Source organism: Podarcis filfolensis (genome assembly GCF_964270895.1).
Source record: "Podarcis filfolensis genome assembly, chromosome: 1".
NCBI lineage: Eukaryota > Metazoa > Chordata > Lepidosauria > Squamata > Lacertidae > Podarcis > Podarcis filfolensis.
In genome coordinates this window covers 105,802,438-105,824,743 of record NC_139604.1, presented here as the reverse complement: position 1 = coordinate 105,824,743, position 22,306 = coordinate 105,802,438, and the positions used below count along the sequence as shown (strand labels likewise).

General features: G+C 46.2%; 1 protein-coding gene across 2 annotated transcripts; it reads right to left on the bottom strand.

Annotated features, from left to right (window-relative positions):
• Window positions 1–908: 908 nt before the first annotated feature.
• Window positions 909–21,170, bottom strand: JDP2 (Jun dimerization protein 2). 2 transcript variants are annotated; one of them, XM_083621515.1, is made up of 4 exons: window positions 20,540–21,170; window positions 8,035–8,258; window positions 3,363–3,467; window positions 909–2,061 (listed from the first exon to the last, which is right to left on the bottom strand). In XM_083621515.1, exons 2-4 carry the CDS (start codon window positions 8,233–8,235, stop codon window positions 1,876–1,878), a joined length of 492 nt encoding a protein of 163 aa, XP_083477641.1. In that variant the 5' UTR covers window positions 8,236–8,258; window positions 20,540–21,170; the 3' UTR covers window positions 909–1,875. The 2 variants fall into 2 exon arrangements, with proteins under 2 accessions (XP_083477641.1, XP_083477640.1); XM_083621514.1 differs by having other exon boundaries at window positions 20,982–21,168.
• Window positions 21,171–22,306: the final 1,136 nt, after the last annotated feature.

Here is a 22,306-nt window from a genome sequence, read left to right as displayed (position 1 = left end):
GAGTACTGGGAAAGCAGGCTAGAAGTATTTTACATAAAGAAGCATCAGCTTTGCTTCGCACACGATAAAGCAGATTTACACAGGAGGAGGAGGAGAAAGAGCCACATGCACCATCCTGTGTGAAAAATGAAATTAAGGAACTGTTTCTTTTGCCACAATTAACATTCTGGAAGCCACTTCCACACTGCAGACTCCAAACTTGTTTAATTGTAGTAAATGGGTGCCAGTGTGCTTTTCACATACATGACAGGTGTACACTTTCCTTCCTACCTAGGAAGAAAGTATGACACATGAGCTGCCCCGCTGTCTGCCTCTGGCTGAAGTGAGTCAAGCAGTCCCCACTCCCATACACAGTCACTTTCAGCTTTCCCTGGATTTAAATACATTTATTTATGCAGGTATAAATATAGGCATAGGTATAGCCAATGTGTAACTCCCATCATCCCTGTCCATTGGGGCTGGTGGGGGTGGATGGGCACTACCCTGGCTACCCCCTGGCTAACATGTGCTTAAGGATGCAACAGCACCACTGAGATATGTAAACAACTGAGACTGACACTGATTTTTCCTTAGTAGCTGGTGTGACTGTGGCCGAAATTCCTCCCTCCTATATCAGAGGGGGAGGCATCTGAAGGGAGCACTTGAGACAAAGGGATGAGAGAGACTGAGGGCTGAGGGAGTGCCAGCTCACTTTTCAGCTCAGCGTTCCTTATCCCTCAAGTGAACGACCCTACTCTTTGTAAGCCACTAGTTCTTAGTGTCGCCACTGCTGCAAATGAGAGCCACCTGATTAGGGTCAGGCCATTCCACCACCATCGACCGACTTTACAAAGTGTACACAAAACCCTCACGCGCGATAAAACTAACAGGGCAAGATACTGAACAAAGCAGAAGGCATGAAAGGTGGATAAGTAAAAGTTAACATTTACTGAGAGATACAGGACTGAGTATTATGAAGGAGGACATACATGGATGGACATGGCAGTGGAGCCCATGGGAAGGGCACAGGCCCATTTCCCAGCATGCCGAGGGAAAAGAAGGCCCGTTGCCGAACAAGTAACACAATGGAGATAACTGTGGCATATGTATTTTGTAACAAAGAGACCAGAATAACATACATTTCTATGGGATCACATCTAGTGATTATATAAATCCATATAGAGACTGCTGTATAAAAACAAAACTTTATAAAAATATAAAAAAGTGTAAAAATGTGCATTTTTTAAAAGCATGGCCTGGACAGCTGGGCTGTAAACATTATACTGAGGGTGTGCTTGTGGGGGCGCCTGCGCCACGGTGCCACAGGCAGGCCCAGCGATGAGGCAGGACTTGTGTCAAGTGTTTGCCGTTCTTGGTTTCTTTCTGGGGAGAGCACAGAGGGCAGAGGCAGGGTCCCAAAGGAGCAGAGGCGTGCGCAGCTCAGCCTGCTGCCAGCTTCCTCCTACCCTAGTTCTTACTAGTGTTCAAACCTTGTGTCCATGCTGATTGCCAACCAGGAGCCGTAGGGAGAGGGATAGTGGGGAAGCCACAGCGCTACCTCCCAGCATCCCTACCCGCAACACATTCCAGATTTGAGATGCTCTGCAATGGGTGGGGAGCTGGAAAATCCTCCTCCTCTGCAGCTGCCACGCCCCCTTGTGTTGAGCCTTACAACTGCAGCCACAGCTCCCCCTCTGAGCATTTCTGTTGTGGCCGTTCTCCTCCATCCCCTCTATTTGGTTGGAGTGTGCAATCCCCAAGGAAGCTCACTGTGTTCTGGTTGCACCCATCTCTGGTGCACAGTCCTTCGTACAGTACATGGAAGAGAGACGCTCCAAGGTCCCCGGGTTTTGTCTCTTTTTGCCGCCTACGTTCTTTTGGCCCACCGGGACCCTCTCACTTCTTCTCCAGCTGCTCGAGCAGCGGATTGGCCTCGTTCTCTGGGGTTTTGACACTGTCTGTCCGCACAATGCAGGTGGGGCGGTGGCGGTTCAGCATCAGGATCAGCTGCTGCCTCTCTTGTTTCAGCTCCTCGATCTGGGCCTTCAGCTCGGCATTCATGAGCTCCAGGCGTTCAGATTCCTAAGCAGGAACCAGAGAAACAAGGGGGGGGGTTAATTTCTTGACCAATGCATTCAGAAGCCCCAGCATCACCTGACACACACACAACTGTCACATGCAGGGGTCCTCTCCAGCTTCCTTCTGCAGCAAATGGGAGCCGGTGACCCTGCCAACATTGCTGGACTGCAGTTCCCATCAGCACCAGCCTACATGACCAATGATCACGGGTGAAGGGAGTTGTAGTCCAACAATGACTGCAGGACTGGACTTGTAAAAGGGTATTGGGAAATGATCCATAATGAATTGGGGGGAAATGTTTAAAAGTACTTCCACCTCCCCCCAAAAACCCCAGAGTCCTTTCTGTTGGGGATAATTCAGACTGAAATTCCCAGGTGTTAAAAAAGGCTATTTATGTATGCTACAACTGCGGCCCGTGTTTCGTTAGCCCAAAAATGGAAAACGAGCGAGGTCCCAACCAAAGAAGAATGGCAACTTAAGTTGGCAGAATATGCACAACTTGCAGACCTAACAAGAGAACAAGAACAAGAACAACGTACGTTTAAAGAAGATTGGAAAACGTTCATTTCCTCATATGGGAAATAATTGTGTACAGCGAAAAACGCTGGCAGCATTAAGATAAATTCAACAGTGTAAATAAGTTTTGATGGATGCAATAATGGAATACTGAATGGTATAAGTTCTCGTAAAATATGCAGGGATTTATGATATGTAAAATGAACCATGGAAAGAGAAGAAGGGAAGTCATTGATATCTTAGGGATGTAAAATGAGTATTTTAAATTGTAGAACAGAAAATTTAATAAAAATTTTATATACATAAACAACGACTGCAGGGCCACACGTTCTCCACCTCTGCCTTACTGGATTCGTACCCTAGTTGTTCATTGTTCACACCTCACATAGAGGAATGAAACAAGAGCTTCCAAAGAAAAGGGATTTCCTCAAGATTTTTACCCATTTTAAAAGCATGCTCTGGGCAAGAAAATGAAGCTGTGGAGAGGCAGACGTCCTTGTGCTGGCAGTGAGAAAGAGGGGGGGAGAGGACGAAGGAGGAGGAGAAGGAGTTTGGATTTGATATCCCGCTTTATCACTACCCTAAGGAGTCTCAAAGCGGCTAATAATCTCCTTTCCCTTCCTCCCCCACAACAAACACTGTGAGGTGAGTGGGGCTGAGAGACTTCAGAGAAGTGTGACTAGCCCAAGGTCACCCAGCAGCTGCATGTGGAGGAGCAGGGAATCGAACTTGGTTCACCAGATTACTAGTCCACTGCTCTTAACCACTACACCATAGAAGGTACTCACCCGCTGCAGAAACTCTGTCCTCTCCTTCTTCTTGTTCCGACACCGAGCAGCTGCTACTTTGTTCTTCTCTCGGCGCCTTTTCCTCCTTTCTTCTTCTTCATCTAGCTAAAGGGAAAGGCACAGGCACACCATTACAACCAGACAAAAAAAGCAGAAAAGGCAATGCAACAGCCTCCTTGAAAGAAGCTCAGGACAAAACCTTGGTACACGCCTCTTGCATGTAGCTCTTTGGTTAAGTCCCAGTCCAGGCCTGCAGAACCCTAGCTATAAAATCACAGGGTTGTTCTCCCACAGGGTTCTCTTTTGATACCAGGTCACCGTAGTCTTCCCAGGATTATCTGTTAGGAAAACATTCTTCAAGAAACAGATAAAAGTTCCTGGAAGCTTTAAAGAAGGTTCCAGAGTTTTCTTTAGTGTGTGGGAGTAGCACTCTTGGCTTGACCGGTGTCAGCTGGAGGTGCAAATAAAGGGAGGAAGTTGCAAGCTGCAATTCCAGGACAAGGAAAGCACACACACACCCTGAGTTTACTGAGCTGGAGAGATATAGAAGGCATGTTTGTGTATATTTGTAATAGAAATGCTTGCATGGCCAGTCAAGAAATAAAGACGCGCTTGACTGAGGACTTTGACTATGGCGACTGCTCTTGCCGTCTGCCTCCGGGGGAATTCTCTGCTATAACCAGTAAGACGAGGTCTTCTCAAGGTGCCACCACACAAGCAGAAAGCGCAGGCGAAGTGTGTGGGTGGTAACCTCCATTACTATTTGCCCTCCCTTCTCGGCTGTGTCAGTGCTTACTACTGCTGGCGCCTTTCAACCTGCTTTTGCCCCTCTGCTGCCCAATGCAGTCAAAATCCTTTATCACTTTCTGTATTACTGCATTTTTCTGCCAATTATCACCCTGACTTATGGTGCAATCCTATTCATGTCCATGCAAAATCAGATCCCATGGAGTTCCCAGGTGCATGTGCACAGCCTTGAGGCGCTTTGCCAAGATTGCAGCTTATAGTTGAGTCTGAGGTTTAATCTAGGAGGTGCACTGGCAGGAGCCAGCATAACATGTCCCACTAGTGCAGTGGGATTTGTCCCCCTCTTCCTTGAGTGTGCCCCCCAAAAAAATATTGGCTCTGGAGTGTCTCAAGAACCCCCAGGACAGCACATGGGGGGGGCAAATCCCATTTCATCGTTCTGTTGGGCAAGCTGACAGAATAAACAGAACAGTGTTGAATTCCTCTTTCCAAGAGTGGTTTCACATGGAGGCAAGCACATAACACTGACCTACTGAGCACAAAATATTTTTTTAGATGTTGCATAATTTTGAATATTAGGGAAGGGATGGAAAACCTGTGGGCGTCCAGTTCCCATCTGCTTCAGCTACCATGACCCATGATCAGGGATGGAGGACCACAGATTCCCCATCCCTGGGTGAGAAAGCCCATATATTTGCAATTCGTTTTCATTTCAGTTCCAACATTGGTACTCGTTATGCCTACCAGTGTGGTTGCTCAAGAGCGAACAGGCAAGATCCCCACTGGTCTTCTCAAAGGCTTTATTATTGGTCCAAAAAAATTTACAGTGCAGAACGTCTCAATTCCACGTCTTGCTCAGTCACTAGCAGAATCTGAGAGTGAGCGGTCCTTAAACTTTCCCCAGCAGAGTAGTCTCTTGACCCCCATCCGACGCCTCCCCTCTCTGTGCGTAAACCTACTGCGCAGAGAGGGTGTGGCTAAAGGGGGACCTGCTTCCCCCCCGCTTTGCTCATGCACGATGTCTTGGCTCTCTCTTGCATCCTCCGAGCCCTGCATCCCTTCCCCACTAGAGGCGGGACTTCCCTCCTTCGCAGAGGAAGTGCTGCTTCTCACGATCTTTGGAGGCTCCCTGTAACCCAGTTGCCCTTCCGCCTCTCGCCTCTGAGCTGATGGCAGTTCCCTGACAGTACTTATAGCACTTGCTAATTCGTAAAGAAGTCTTAACCTCCACTCCTGAACGAAACATCTATTTGGTATCCAAACTCTTGAGGAAAGAGCAAATTAATCTACCTTTTTTTCTCTGCTAATCAAAATAATCATAAATTACACTAACTGTCAAATCAATAATATTCATATTGTTTATTTTAAACTCTTTGCATCTCCAGCAGGCTAGTCCAAGCTTCCTGATTGGCATCAGTGAAGAGTGGCATCATCTGGGCTTCTTGTAGGCTTAGGGATGCTCTCTCCAGACTAGAGCATGGAGCCTTTAGGAACAACAGAAAGTATCCAAGGCTATCAAAAGATTAAGTGATTAAATTTAATTGGCTTAGAAGATAGATTAAATACAAACTACACCATTACCCAAATCCTCAATGCGTGTGCCATTTTGAGGATAACAGAAGAAATGAAAGCTCTCTTGAGGCTGAGAAAACTTATAGTTGCATAAATAAAAGTCATCACTAATTACTTGAAAGAAATACCAACCCTCATCTTTTTATAATAACTTACAGGTGTTAGGAGGGAGACTGGGGGTGGGGCTGAAACTAAAAAGACCACTAGCTTGACTAATTAATGGTTAAGCTTGACTAATAATGCAAGCCTATGCACACTTACTTGTGAGTAAGTTCCACTGAATGCCGTAGGAATTACATATATAAGATTATCTACAGGGCCATTTTATTACAGTGGTACCTCGGGTTAAGTACTTAATTTGTTCCGGATGTCCGTTCTTAACCTGAAACTGTTCTTAACCTGAGACACCACTTTAGCTAATGGGGCCTCCAGCTGCCGCCGCATGATTTCTATTCTCATCCTGAAGCAAAGTTCTTAACCCGAGGTACTATTTCTGAATTAGCGGAGTCTGTAACCTGAAGCATCTGTAACTTGAAGCGTCTGTAACCCGAGGTACCACTATATACACATCCTACTCTTCCTCCAAGAAGCTTATGGCAACATGTATGGTCCTCCCTCTCCCCTCTTTTGTCCTCAAAACAACCCTGTGGGGTAGGTTAGGCTGAGATATACATGACTGGCTGAGGCTCACCAAGTGAACTTAATAGCTGAGAGGAATAGATAGGCCTGAAGCACATCTAAAGAACATGGGTCTCAGTAGCTCAAGTTCAAGCCACTAATCACTCTGCCATGCTGGTTCCCTCTAGAGCTATTCCGGTACTACTAGCTTGCTGTCTGAGGAGTTAGTAGAGGTGGTGAGATTTGAATTGGGACTTCCAGGCTCACAGCTCATACTCTTGGCTGTGACATTAGCTCTTTAGTGATTAAGCATTTGTTGACCAATCTGACAATTAATTGCAGAAAGCTGGTAGGATGGACCAATATTTCCTTAAAGCAGTTTTGCAATTTCTTGAGAAAGAGGCTGGCTATGTTTGGATGCAACATTAAACCATAAATCACGGTTAAGCAAATTAGGCTCTGCATGCAGCCTGAGCTCTTCTGCTTACTCTTCCCTTTCTCCAGAAGAGAAAGAAACCATGCCTGGCTCCGCATTATCTTCAGGCTAACCACAATCTGAAGCCAAGGTTTGTTCTTGGCTCCATGGTGGTGCTTTGCTGGAAGAAACAAAGGACAAGGGCCAATTAAGATCCGGCACCAAGCCAGCCAATCCAGGGCTTGTTTCCCTGCTTGATCGATGGTTTGTTTCCCCACTCGACTTAGGGAGAAGTGAAGTATGAACTGAATGCACAAGCCTGCAGCCTGGGCACACACTAATGTGCTTAACCACAACTTCTGGCTTCTGAACGCAGCCAATGTATGGACCCAAACACACTGAACATGAAATGCAAGATTGTATTAAATAGGTTCACAAGTACCTCTGGGACAAACCCCTGCCCCCCACGTTCCCTGTGGCTTTTCGTACAAACTTAAGGCCACGTTCATACCACACATTTAAAGCACTATGACACCACTTTAAACAGTCATGGCTTCCCTCAAAGAATTCTGGGAGCTGGAGTTTGCTAAGGGTACTGCGAGTTGTTAGGAGACCCCTATTCTCCCCCCAGAGCTACAATTCACAGAGTTCTCTGGGAAGGGGGATTGATAGTTAAACCAACAAGTTCATTCATCAGTTGTTTGTTAGCAGGGAGTGGTAGTCTGATGAATGTAAGTTAGCCTTCCTAATGTTTATCCAGGATGGGGATAAGACGGAAATTGTAGCCAGGTTTCTGCAGCATGCAGTAAGGATCCGTGAATGTTATACAAGAGTATTTTACATGTTAGACGCCGATTTTGCCAAGTGATTTTATTGCACTGAACCTTTAGGGATTTTGTCTATATGCCAATAAAGGTTTGAGATTGAGATGAGTACAATTTAAAAAGTAAACATCATAAAATTCATAGCTTCTTATATAAAAAGAACAGTCAGTATAAAAACAGCAATCAGTAGTGCCCCAGTTTCCAATGGCCGGTACCTCAACAACAACAACAACAACAACAACAACAACAAGGAAAAAAAGAAAGGTTCAACAAAACTAGAGGTGTGCAGCACACACACATGCCCAAAATCAGCAGCTATGTTTGTTTTCAAAGTTGTATTAGGGGCTAGAGTTACAGTTCATGGTAGCTGACTTATTCGATTCTCATTTTGGTGGGTGGGTGTGCAAAGGCCTGTGAACGCTATTCCTTATGGACAACACAAAGGAATTAGCATACAGAAACAGCTGGCACCTGACAGGCCCTTTTTGAAACTCACCTCACTTTTCACTGGCTGGGGCCTCTTGCCCAGTTTAACCTCCAAGAAATGTAGTGGCGAAATCATGGCCCCGATGTTGCGAATGTCAGCATACTTCAGCTCTTCCGCTGTCAAGGTGGTACCAGGCAGCCCTGTCAAGGGGCCAAGGCCAGGCAGAGCGCCAGCTGTGAGGGATGGATCTGGAATCTGCCCGGGCATCATAGCAGGCTATGCAATCCCACAGCCTGGAGAAGAGAAAGAGAAAACCACACATCACTATGGGAATCTGAGCAATGATAATCCAAAAAGGCAAAACAAATCATTCTGAAATCTTAAGGAAAGACAGTGTAGATGAGGAACATGATTTGTCTGTCTCTGCTTAACTATCTCGTCTCAGGAAATCCAAACTATACCACATTGGAATCCTTGTGCACAATGTGGCAGAGACATCTTCCTAGAATAGAGAACCTTTGGCATTCCAAGTGTTGATGAACTACAACTCCCATCCTCCCTAGCCATTGGCCATGTTTGTTGGAGCTCATGGGAGTTGTAGTTCAGGAACATTTTGGAGGACCAAAGATTCCCCACCCCTGATCCAGAGGAACATGAAGAATTCTTACCTGTTTCACAGGGAAATAGCTACAAAAAGAAGACATTCTATCAAGGAGCCAGGTTGACCCAGATAATCTAACATGCAAAGTCATGATAATTAGATATTTGCATATGTTTACGTAAGGCGAGAAGCCTTTATCACTGCTAAGTAAAGGGTGAAGAAGGTCAGTGGACAGAAAAAGAGGTAATTATTGACTCCTATGCCAAAGGGCAATAAAAGAAGCTTTATGGAGTTAACGCTTTAACAGACAGGAGGCAATGATTATCTAATGCAGGACTCAGCAATAATTATGAGCTTAAGGAGGAAGGCAGAATGGCAAGAAAGAAGTTAGCCATTTAGTTACACAGATTGCTTAAGACTAGGAAGTAGTGCGTGTCTCTAGGTAAAACCTGTAAGACAAATGATCAACCTGAATGCAAATGGTAAATATAAGGGCGTCACCACAGAAACAAACAAACATCCTTCCCATATCCTATTTGGTTATGTTGCTGAGAGCAGCCCGCCACAGGAAGATTAGTGATAATTTCTCACAAAATACCACCTTAGATAACTTAGGCTAAAAACCTACAATGAAAACAGGAAGTAAAATAAAAATTAACTTCATGGCCAGGAATAGTGATTCTACGTGGGGACAAAAAAAAGCCACAAAGACTTCACCTGCGATCACAATCTCCATATGAGAAAATGAAAGGGAACAACCAACTAACTTTCCACATGGAGTGAAAGTTAAGAAACACAGAGTGATGTGTTTTCTTCTTTAGAAAGAAGAAAATTAGTCTGAAATTAAGATAGAGGCCTGCTGACTAGCCGAAAGCATCGCAGGATCTACTTGATAAAAATTAATTGCCATTAATACTATTTGATGTGACTGAGAATACATGCAACACTTTCTAAAGAACATAGAAGAGGTAAGAAAAGTCAAATTTTAAGGGTTGCCACTGGGCACTACATATAAATAACATTTCATAGAACCTCAGAACACCGGGCAGAATCCAGCAAAAAATTAAGCACAAAGCACACTGATATGTCATTAGTTTCAATACAGCTCAGGTCAACATACCTCCAGAGTTAAGTACACAAACAACATAATTCTGTTTACTGGAAATACTGAGCAACTAGGTACTTAAAAGATTTGGGGCACAGGCCCATAAAGTACAAAATTGCAAATGCCCATTTAGAAATAATTACTGGAACTGAAATTTTCACAGAAGGCAAACCAAACCTGTCTATTCAATTAACCTCAAATCAAGTATTTTTTATCAATGAATTGTCAACCCTCCATCCCAAATCAGTAGCTCCTTTTCAATTACAATTTACAATGATTACAAACAGGTTTGAGAAAAATGCAGGGTGGATGATAGAAGTAATCAAAGCCTCTTCACAAACACGCTAGTCTAAAAATGGCTTTTACGCCAAAATGGAGATTCAAAAAGTTTGACAGCATGCTAATCAAAGTTAAATAAGCCAAGGTCCAATCAGGCGGTTGGGGTCCAACCCTAATTAATTACTTACACAGATCCAACTCCAAAATTCAATCAATTCCCCTTTAGTTAATTACCCCCATTCAATCTTCATTAACCCTATTAATTAAATTCCAAATAAAACAAAGCAATTGTACAATTCTGTTTGAGCGGGGGATTTGTTACTCTAAGATGAGGCTCAAGATGGTAGCCACCAGGTGGTGGTGGTCTTTGTCATTTTTAAAATACGGTAAATAAAGTGTCAGTAAACAGACTATTTCCAGGGTCACATAAGTTGTAAATTTTTAAGACTCACTTTCTTTCTATGCTTGTAAGGTGTTTTAAACATTGTTTTTAACACTGCATTTTTATTGTTGTAACGTGCCCTGCTACTTTAGGATAGAGGGTGTGCAAATAAATAAATAATAAGTTGATTAATTCATAGATAAATTAAAATCAATACTTTATTGACTAAAAAGCTGTTATCGGTCACTAGATCTAATGCAGCTGTCTCAGCGCAATTCTCTGCATTCACGTTCCAGGGTGTTCAAATACAGCTTGCTCCCAAGTACATGCAGGGGTGGCCCGGCCCATTTTGCTGCCAAAGTCTCACTTTCCAGGGCCGTGCAACAGTGGCAGGCTTCCTATGAGATCTCATGAGATCTTGCGGAGCTGCTGCCACCATTTAACCTCGCTTCTCCAGCAGCCACAGCAAGGGCACCCATGGGTGTGCTGTTCTGTGGGATTCTGCCATCTGAGGAGGCTGCCTCTGCTTGCCTCATGGGTGAGCTGGCCCCGAGTTTAGGATTATAGCCTCGGCTTCTTTTTATCAACTGTGTTCATGATAAATACACTTTTGCCCTCTAGAAATCAGGCAATTACTAATTCTACAGGCTCCACCATGGGTGTCATATTGCCGCCTTTTGCATTTTGGAATAATCTTTGTATTCCCCACGACACAAAGTTGAGCAATTTTTGAAGGGTTTTTGGGGGGGAGAGATGGGTCCCCCAGTTCCCCACATTTGTGTTCTTGTAGCCTTTTAAAAATAAATTTAAAAACTTTTTTAACTTGGGGAAACCTGCTACCTCTCTGATAGCAATCAAACTTGTCTTTATCCAGAATCATGCCGGTGATCTCCTCCCTCCCCTGTGTGGAGTTTACAAACCCTGTCATTTCTCTCTCAACTCTATATACGAGATGCGTGCTTCTTGTATGGGATAACAGTGGCCAGAATCTTAGTAGCAAGAAATTGGAAAAATACAGCAATACCTAACACGGCGGATTGGTAAATCCTAATGGTAGAATACCTGCAGCTAGCAAAGATGAGAGGAAGGATTAGAGGCCAAACAAAACAAATAGTCTATAAGGATTGGAGAATTTTTAAAGAATACTTAAAAAATTACGGTATAAAAGGAAACTTCCTGGCAGAATTAGACTGAACCTTGCATTGTATAAATATAAGTTTGTAGTGAAGTTAACAGAAACTATATAAGAAATATGTAACTGCGGTATAAGATAATCAACAGATAAAGTACAGCGAGACTAATTGGAAGTCATTTTTAATTTCTTGTTTTACAAGTTTTACAATCATTCACATCATTGGGAGTACAAAGGATGTTAGTTATCATAATTGTGTTGTTTCACATATTGCTGCTGTCTGATTGTCAATTTATAGTTTGTTTGTTTATTTGATTGTATGTTTGTTTGTCTGTTTGCTTTCCTGGCATAAATGTATCTATTTTAAAACAATAAAGATATATACATTCAACAACAACAAAAAGAGACTGGATTAAGATGTTATGGGCTGGATACAGCTAGTGGGTCCTGCAAGCAAAAGCCCACATGAGGATTTTGCATCAGGGCTTTCCCCCAAATTCTCCTCCTCCTGCCCCCTGCCAAATTGGCGGGGCGAGGTAGGTGGGTTGGAAAACCCCAGAACAGTAGCTGTGGGGATGGTGGGAGAGGGCAGAAGGCAGGGATGTTGACAGTAGGTGGAGCCAGAACCAATGGCAAGCAGACCTAAACACAAAGACAGGCAAAGTCAACTAATTCTGGTTCAAAAGGGCTCATTCAGATTTCCTTTTGCGCTGTGTTTTCCAGGCACAGGTACGCACTCTAAAGCTGTGTATCCAAGCGTGTGGTTTTTTTGTTGTCGTTTCCTGATGCTTTCCCTGGGAAAATCCACGTTTTACCGCTGAATCAGAGCAAACGGCAATCCATGGGAAACCCTACTGCTGTTTGCTTCGATTTAGCAGTGAAACGCTGCTTTTCCCAGGGAAGGCACCAAGCCGAAAATCGGATTCTGAGCTTTAAGTGCAGGCCTGTGCTTGAAAACAAAGGGAAGTCTGGATGGGCCCTCATTTGACTAGTTTTGCCTCAATCCTCCTCTCAGCCAAGTTCTACAAAAGCAACATGGAGGCCAAAGAGACAAGGTGGACGGGGGTTGGCTGAGCTTGGTGGGGCAGTGCCCCACTTGCCCAATAGGCCCGTCTCCATTGAGGAGTCTTACTTTATGCTCCCTCAGGACAGAACTGTGCTGTTTTACGCTTAGTATTCTGGGAAATGCCTGGGAAAAATGAGATGGCACGTTAGCGAAATCAGGAGGAGATATGATTTGCAGTAAGCTAACCTTTCCACTAGAAAGTAAGGCAAGGTGAGAAAACGCTGTACAGTGGTACCTCGGGTTACATACGCTTCAGGTTACAGACTCCGCTAACCCAGAAATAGTGCTTCAGGTTAAGAACTTTGCTTCAGGATGAGAACAGAAATCGTGCTCTGGCGGCACGGCGGCAGCAGGAGGCCCCATTAGCTAAAGTGGTGCTTCTGGTTAAGAACAATTTCAGGTTAAGTACGGACCTCCGGAACGAATTAAGTACCTAAACCGAGGTACCACTGTACTTGAATTCTGGGCCTGTTCAAAACTCCTTAGACACATTGTTAACGTCTCACGTTCCTTACAGAGAAACTTGCACAAATTAGGGAGTGGGGGGGATGAATATGACCAGGGTCTCAGCTACATTAGTCAAAAACAGTGTTTTGAATGAGTTATAAACATGCAACACCAGATGGTGCTGGAGAGAAGAAAAAAAAATCTGTGGTTTTCCATAGCGTGTTTTTATCTTTTGTTATAACGATTTAATTTCTGACTTATTTATAGCGGGCTTTTCCTGTGTGTAGACCCACCCCAGGTTTCAGGGCATTTTTGTAATCTGCCTAGAAACATCAAGCCCTTAATTAATTATGTGGTAAAACAAGGAAGGGGGCTGGAATGTGTGTGTGACTCTTTCCTGCCAGCTGAAATGCAGTACCTGCTTCCTGTAGAGGGAAACTGAGAATCTTGAATTGCCTCAGATGTCCGTTCACTTTCGCTAGGTTGGCAAGAGCAAAACACACACACACACACACACAGTATCTCACAACCTGCCATATTGGCAATTTTAAATAACTAAAAAGAAATTAAAATGTGTGGGGGAAAGAAAATCTGGCCATAAAGGTGGTCCAGAGTTAATTCATAGTATGTTGCTTCTGCCATATGGTAGGCAGTTATTAAGATTAGCCCACTTACATCTTGGTTTGTATAGCATGAAGCCTGCTAAGGACAGTAGGAAAGTGTCATCTATCAGGCCAGACTAGCTGTCCATCTTGCCTGCTTGTGACCGGCAACAGCTCTCTAGGATCTGAAGGAAAGGAAGGTCTTTCACGTCACCTGCTAGTCAGGGCCGGCTCAATACATTCTGTCACCTGAGGCAAATCACAAAATGGCGCCCCTCTCCCTGCCAGGAAAGAAGCAGTAAGTGAAGAGCAACATAGGGAACAAGGAGGGAATAAAAAGTGGCATCAGGATCTGCTGTCCCTGTTGATTCTGCCGCCTGAGGTGGTTCCCTCACCATGCCTCATGGGTGGGTCAGCTCTGCTGCCAGCCGATCCTTTTAAAGGTGATGCCCAGGATTGGAACTGGTTTCTCCTAACAGCAAGGCATGTGTTCTACCACATATTCAGTGACAAAGCACCTTCTTTGCAAGCAAAAGGTCTCAAAAGTTCAATCCCCAGCATCTCCAGGTAGGATTGGGAAAGATTCCTGTCTGAAAACTTGGAGAACAACTGCCAGTTAGTGTTGACAATACAGAACTAGATGGATTCGGTATAAGGGCAGCTTTCTACGCAATCCCTATGGGATGGCAGCTGATTTAAAGCACATCTGAAGCCTGCCTGTGCTTTTCTTACCAAAACTGCCTTTTAAAACCTCTTCATGAGGCCCTGGATTCCAGAATGCATTCCTGCTGTGGAAATGCCATTTTAAAAAGTGGTTTTGAATGGAAATACAGAAGCGGGTTCACCTCATGCCTTCCTTTCAGTTGTGTCCCTCTCCACCTTTACAGCAATCTGGCAGCAGATTCCTTTCTGACACATGGACCTCCTGTGGCTGTCATGTCTATTTTGGCCCCAAGAGGATCAACACACACACCTCTGATAGAAAAGCCCATTTTGGAGGCAACAAGTCTTTTAATAGAGTATTGCCCACAAACAGAATCATCTGGAGGCAGAAAAATACGAGTATCCCCTTTCCAGGTTAGAATTTATTCTGGAAGTGAATGGTAACTTGTCCAGTGTGCGAGCAGAAAATTTTAATTTAAATACTCTCATATTTTTTTTAATGGCCTCTATTATTGTTGAATTATTAATGGTATTTTTATGCCACCCTTTCTCATAATTGAGCTCAGGGCAGATGGAACCTCAGAACCTCCAAGTCGCCTAAGTTTCAGAACAGATTTTGTTGCTCACCTTGCTAACTCAGGCCTAATTCATACTTACCTGGGCTTAGGAACCTGTCGCCCTCTAGATGAAAGTTGGGAGTTCAAAATCATCTGGATGGCCACAGGCTCCCCCATGCCTTCTGTAGAACATTTTCACACATTGGAGCAGCAAGCACATATTCCCCCTATTGGAGCACATGCACAATCTCCCTCACCCCTCTTCTCTATTGGAAGAGAATGGTTGCACAAATGTCTGAAGCCACCAGAACCAGCGCTCCACATTGGCCAGGTCTATGTGTACAATGGAGGGGAGATCATGCCTGCCTGCAAAGAGGTAAGTGAGTATTCTTCAAATTGGGGTCCTCAGCTGTTGTTGGACTACAACTCCCATCATCCCTAGCTAGCTGGACCAGTGGTCAGAAATGATGGGAGTTGTAGTCCAACAACAGCTGCGGACCCAAGTTTGAGAAATATTGATAGACCTTAGTTTACTTTTCAGTGTTTATCAACCGCTTTCTACCTCATCTGCATCCAAAGAAGGAGATCCTTGCCTACCAAGCTTCATGCCAAATAAATTTGGGGTTGGCTCAGAGGTTTTCTGTTCATTGCTAAGGCAGGGGTGGATACTTATAGCAGATTAGGAACTGGAGCCAATATTCACTTTCAAGTTTACAGGCCTCAGACCCAACTGCAACATAAGGAAATGTGCTCATAGTACAGAAAGCCACCAGGTTTCAGAGCCTACCACCATTGCTGCCATGACATACAAGACTTTAATGCAGTTTTCTTGCCTACAGGAGTTCTCCAAGGCCGTTTCTTCTATCTAGCACGATGTCCTTATCAGACATCTTCCCAGGCTCCCTAAACCCTCACAAGGTCTCACTGCCAACACCTGGAGCTTCCTAGTCTTCCTTGCTGTGGTTGCCTATTCACCTGGCATCTCCAAGAATGAAAGCAGTGGCAAGAGTGAGGCAACTGGAACAACAACGTTCTCCTCTTGTCTTGTCCTTTCCCGGCCTCTGGAAGGGCCTAGTTGGAGAGTGCAAGCAAGCGGTGATACTGGCAAGAAGGAAGTATCTGGGGACATTTCCCTAAGAGCCATCCAAACCCTGGAGCCAAAAGTAATGTAGAGGACGCTTCTTCAAGGCCTTTTAGTTAAATGGTTGGAAACAAGTTACTTCTAGGCTTACTTGACTGATGAAGTTGAACACATTAACAGAAGAACACAACATTTTGGAGGTCCCAGGTCGCAAGGTGGTTAGATTGGTCTCAACTAGGGCCAGGGTCTTTTCAGTACTGGCCCCGACTTGGTGGAACACTCTGTCACAAGAGACTAGGGCCCTGCGGGACTTGACATCTTTCCGCAGGGCCTGCAAGACAGAGCTGTTCCGGCTGGCCTTTGGTTTGGACTCAGTCTGACCCTTATGTTGCCCTCCCCTTATGGTCTTGATCCATCGGCTACTTTTAAAATGCATTTTAAATTGCATTTTAACCTGTATTTTAAATTGGTTTCTTTCTTCTTCTTCTTTCCCCCTCTATTATGTTTTTACTGTGATTTTTTTGGTGTTAGCCACCCTGAGCCCAGCTCTGGCTGGGGAGGGCGGGGTATAAATAAAATTTATTATTATTATTATTAGATCAGGCCAATGGCCCATCTAATCCAACATCCTGTTCTCACAGTGGCCAACCAGATGCCTGTGGGAAGCAGGATCTGAGTACAAGAGCACTCTCCCCTCCTGTGGTTTCCAGCAACTGGTATTCAGAAGCATAACTGCATTATTGCCCAGCCCAGCTATCATAGCTAGTTGCCATCTATCACCTTCTTCTGTCTAATCCTCTTTTAAAGCCATCTAAGTTGGTGGCCATGACTGGCTCCTGCAGAAGCGAGTTCCATAGTTTAACCTCGTGCTGTGTCAAGAAGTACTTTCTCGCATCTGCCTTGAAACTTCCAACATTCAGCATCATTATTTCAACACCAGCAAATATACGAGCTCGGCCTAGGATGCCAACAAAGGAGGGAGGAGGACAAAATCCTAGGGGTGGGGGTGGGGGTGGGGGAGCACCAGGTTGTCTCTTCTGCAGGTAGTGCCATCTTACTTGAGCCAAGACCATTGTGATGCAGACCATACTGCAATGAAGAAGTTGCAAGCATTTGTGAAAGGGATGAGATATTCCCTGCGGGCAATAGCAGCATAAAATGTCAGAGGTTACAGGGCAAAAGGCAGCCAATTTGCATTTCATTTCTCCAGGAATTTCGTTAAACCCTCCAGTGCACGCCAAGTAATCCCCAGACAGCCAACTGTTGCCCCTCGCAAAAAAACAAAAGGGCGGATTTGGACTGCAAGCCCTATGTCCTGTCTCCCCCACCCACGCAAATGGGCATTTTAAACTGTCAGGAACTACACAAAGAATCTGACATCCTAACAACTGGTATCCCAGACGCCCCCACAGGCTCGCAGAGTCCCAGTGGAGATCTCTGGCAAAAGCCTGCAGATAATTTTCATGCAGGCTTCAAGAAACAAGTTGAAAAATTCCTAGCCTGACTCAGTGAAGCATTTGTCTCTGCTAAGCTCTCCAAGCCCCAACACACACACGCACACACTGAGAGAGTTTGGCAGTGGTTGTGTTCCAGGGCTGGTAATACAAGCCATGAAGCAAGCTGCCAAGACAAGCAACAGAATGAGCCAGGCCCCATTTCATTGGCCACCATACGTTGCATATGGCCCTGGAACCAGCCAAGAGAGTGTTCTCACCCACCTTGAGGGCATAGGAGACCCTGTGTTTTCAAATACACCTCGACAGGGCCTTCATTAAAAGGAAAATGGAAACATAATGTGGCTCTTGCTTGCTCTTTTCTCTCTCCCTCTCTTTCTCTCTCTCTCTCTTTCTCTCTTGGTATTTCTCCTTCCTCTCAATTTGATCTCCAACCTATTTCTCTACAACCAGAGGCAGAGAGTGGAGGAAAGAGAGAGCTGCTGTATAGAGTGGAGCAGAGGATTGTGGCTTGAATTCCCACTTTATGCCTGACTGTTAAAGCGAGCTGAAGACTGCCTCTGCTTCCTTAAGACTCAAGAGACTCCTTTCCTTTGCAGGTTTAAGAGAACTGGAAGAAGAAGGAACATCCATTGACTAAGCACATTTGCAACACCTGGGTAGCAAAACTACAAGAGCTCAGACAGAGCGGAGATCAGTTCCTTTTGCATTATCACATTGCGCAGACCAATGAAGTGAAGAGGAAAACAAGCTGTCTGCAGAAGAGAACCATGTTGCAAAACAGAATGAAAATCCCTTGGTCCCAGTCATCAACAAAAAAAATACTGCAGTACTTAAGAGAGCCTCCCTCCAACCTGGTGCCCTCCAGATGGAACAACTGCACTCCCATCCTCTGACTATTGGCCATACTGGTCTGAGATGGATGGGAGCTGGAAGTCCAAGTCACCAGGCTGGGGAAGGTTGTCCTAAGCCAAAATTATGCACTTGTTATTATTATTTGCCATTTGTGGATCTGGGCCATATATTCATCTCAATGCATTCATCTCCATAATCATCAGCAAGACTGCTCTATGTGCATAAAAACCTTGCTGACTCAGAATCTCCTTTAAAGCGTAAGAAACAATTTCCTGGGTCATATCAAAAGGCCCATCTAGTTCATTCAGTTTTTCTGTAGCAGCCAGTGAAACACTGACACAAAAAATTGGCTGTCCCAGGAAGATGTGCCTCATGCAAGTCTGCAAAACCATAACCTATATGCCCTCCTTAACATGCCAGAGAAGGCGTGGCTAAAGTAACAGACGTGCCCAAAGCAGTGAAACTTGCAAGCTTGAGAAATTGCTTTTGTAGCTCCTCTAGGCAGCGCCTAATCCTACTGCCTCAGATTAAGTAACAGCGGGGCATCCAAGGATGGCCCAGTCCCAGAGGTGAAACATCTACTCGCACTATCCATTCAGCTTCACACAGATAGGCAAATAGAGGGGGATGGCAGGAGCCGATAATAGGAACACACAACAAGAGTGACAACAGAACTGTACAGGAGAGCAGGCACTTCTACATTGTTCCTTATTATACGGTCAGTGTACATGACTTACCCTTCCCTATCTGCAGCCCCCTGGGCAAATTCAACATGCTCTTTGTTTGAAGTCTTTCCCATACTGTTGTGGGAACAGAAAAGCCTCCACCAAGCCCATCAAAACTGTCCGCACTCGTGTGTTTTCCCTGCCTGTTGTAGCCAGCCTACAGAGCCCACCTTTATCGAAGGCTCCCGGGGGAACTGCTGGGGGAGTGAGGGCCTTGTGGGCTTCTCTGGCATCTCAGTAAAGAGTGTGGCTGGGGACAGGGCACACAAAACAGAGCAAAAAAATGGGAAGGAAGGAGAGAGGTGAGAGATGTGGGGATGCAGAGGGGTGGGGAAAGAGGAGGGGCAGCAAAAGGTGACAGCAAATAAACTCTGGTTGTGCAGAATAAGAGAGGGTTCCCTACATTAAGGGTGCAAAAGAGACAGGGGAGACAAAAAGGGATTAACAGCAAATATGTTAAAAATGAAACAAAAATATGTTTTTCTACAGTGTGGCTGTCTTCACTTAGTTAACATCAAGCAGCTCTTGAAGTAATCCAGGTTGCACCCACCAGTCACCTCTGACCTGGAGCACCTTATGCATGCATGTGCACATGATCAAGCATGCACACCCACACCCCATGCCCCCTTCTTGCAGCATACTCTAATCCAGGGATGAGGAGGTTTGATCCTCCACAGACTGGGCTACAGCACCCTTCATCCCTGGGCACTGACCACACTGGCTGGGGCTGATAAGACTTGGAAGTCAAACAACATCTGATTCTTAATCTCTGGGTTATGGGTTCGAGCCCCATATTGGGCAAAGATTCCTGCACTGCAGAGGGTCGGACTAGATGACCCTCGTGGTCCCTTCCAGCTCTACAATTCAATACAACGTGTGGAGGGCCAGTTTCCCTAGCCATGCTCCAGTCCAACCTTTCCCAACCTGGTACCCTCCATACATTTTGGACCACAACTCCCATCATCTGGAGGGCTCCGGCTTGGGAAAGCCTGCTCCAATCTACCTACTGATTATTTTAACATCCTCCTACATAGGCCTTGGTGCATCAAGTTTTTTTCAGTCTACCTTCAGGCCCTTTTCCAGCCCAAGATTCTGGGTCACAATGAGGTGCTAGGAGAGCACCCAAAGGAGAAGCCAGCAAGGGAGAAAACTTCCGAACGATCCTTGAGGTTCCTACACAAACATCCACGCTGTAATAACTCCGCATCAATTAATCCAGAGTAACTACAGCCCCGCGGTTCTGCCTTCAATCACGAAAGCCATCAGATCATGTTACAATAATTCCCCAATTGCCCCACAGAATGCCCTGGAGCTGCAAGGAAGTCCCGCTCTTTAGTCACCCGGACTATCAGGGCAGGACGGCCAAAGGCAGCGGTAAGGCTCGCGCAATCCGGTAACGAAAGGACCCCGGCCGATGCGTAAAGGGCTGCGAGCCCCGGGAGAAGCTTGCGCTCCACGCGCGCTGCGTTCCGGAGCAGAGGCAGGCCCAGCCGGATCAGCCCCAAGTCAGGTCCGAGGATGATCGCAGCCCTCGCGCGCGGCCAGCCCGGAGCACCGCCTCCGAGAGAGAGCTCCCGCGGTCCCGACCCCCCGCGCCCGCCCGCCCGCCCCATCTCCGTACCCACCGAGCTGACGGCAAAGGTGCCCCCGGGGCCCGGCTGCAGCGGGAGGCGGGTTGCGCGCTCAGCTCCCCTGCAGCCGCCCAGCTCCGGGAGCGGCTGTCGGCCTGTCTCTGCAGGCCCGTCGTGCCGAGCGCAGTCCGGTCCCGGGAGGTGGCTCTGCGGCCCCGGGGACGCCTGGGCGGCTGCAGCCCCCGCCGCCGTCACTGCCAGTCGACTCTCTCCCTCGCCGTCCCTCCCGCAGGCTCTGTCGGACGGCTGGGTTGGTTGCATCAGCCCCAGTTATATAGCGGCCCCTGGGCTGCGGGGAGGGGTCGGGAATGCGGAACCGGCCGGGCTGCCAGCTCCAGACGTCAAGGTGGGAGGAGAAGAGGGGACCGCAGAGGAGAAGAGCGCAGGCCGGGGGGGCGGGACCACTTGCACGGGCAACGCGCGGAGGATCGCTCGCCTGTTCCCGCCGCCTCCGACTTTCCCCTTGCAGAAGACAAGAGGCCGGAATGGATCTCAGCCCCGGAACCCCTTTTCAGAGCCGGGGATCAGCGGCGCAGACGCAAGCCAAGGCATACATCATGCGAGTGGGCGACTCTGAGCATGTGCAGAATGCCCGCCTGCAACTTTTCGTTGCGTAACATAGCTGGGGAAAGGCGGCGAGAGGGCTTCCAGGTCAGAGGGCGTGACTTCCAGGCGGGCTTCAACCTCAGGATCTCCTTCCCTTTTTTTTAGAAAGAAAGCGCGGGGCTGGGGAAGGGGCAGCCGGGGAGCTTCGCTAGTGGCTCATCGTGATGATGCAGCGCAAGTCTTGGTCTTCATGGTATGGATGACAACGCGGAGGTGGTTCGCCATCCAACCAGAAAGCACAACACGCAATTTTGAGCGCCAGTGTGATGCCAGGAGACACGCGCAGCCAAGGGATAGGAAAAAGATATATGTCCTACAGGGCATGTCCGAAGCAAGATGCTACACAGATCAGGGATAGTCCATCTATTGTTAGATGGCAACTGCCATCAGTCCCTGCCAGTACGGCCAATGGTCAGGGATGATGGGAATTGTAGTCCAATGTCTGAACAGCCAGAGGTTCCGTACCCTGTTATAGATTATCCAGAGGTTAGCCTCACAGTGTGCTTGATAGCAAAGAAATCAGGAATCTGCAGTTGTTGGTTTTTTAAAAAAAAGTTTTTCTTGAGTTTTAAACAAATAACTAACATGTATGTGAACAACCATGTAAAAGTTGAATATAGGAATCTGCAGTTCTGGTTCCATGTCTAGGCTAGTGGTAGATCCCTGCACCTTTCAACACACTTTTAATATTGAACAATCTACATGCATTAGGGGACTTGCAATGCGTTTCATTTTTTGGTGACTTATCTCAAGAGCAAGCCTGCTGAATTAGGGCAAAGGCCCATCTTGGCCAGGCTCCTGTTCTCACAGTGGCCAACCAAATGCTTTGGAGCTCCTCACAATCCCTTGTAGTTTTAACCACCTTGAAGAACTTGGTATCATCAGTAAACTTGGCTGCCTCACTGCTCACCCTTAACTCTAGATCATTAATGAACAAGTTAAGAAGCAGGGATCCAATAATGATCCTTGGGAGACTTTCTACCAGCCATTAGGAGAACAGTCTATTTATTCTTCCTCTCTTCTTCCTGTTCCTTAACCATAAGGGGACCTCTACTTATACCATGACTTCTAAGATCCAGTGTGGTGTAGTGGTTAAGAGCAGTAGACTCGTAATCTGGTGAACCGGGTTCGCGTCTCCGCTCCTCCACATGCAGC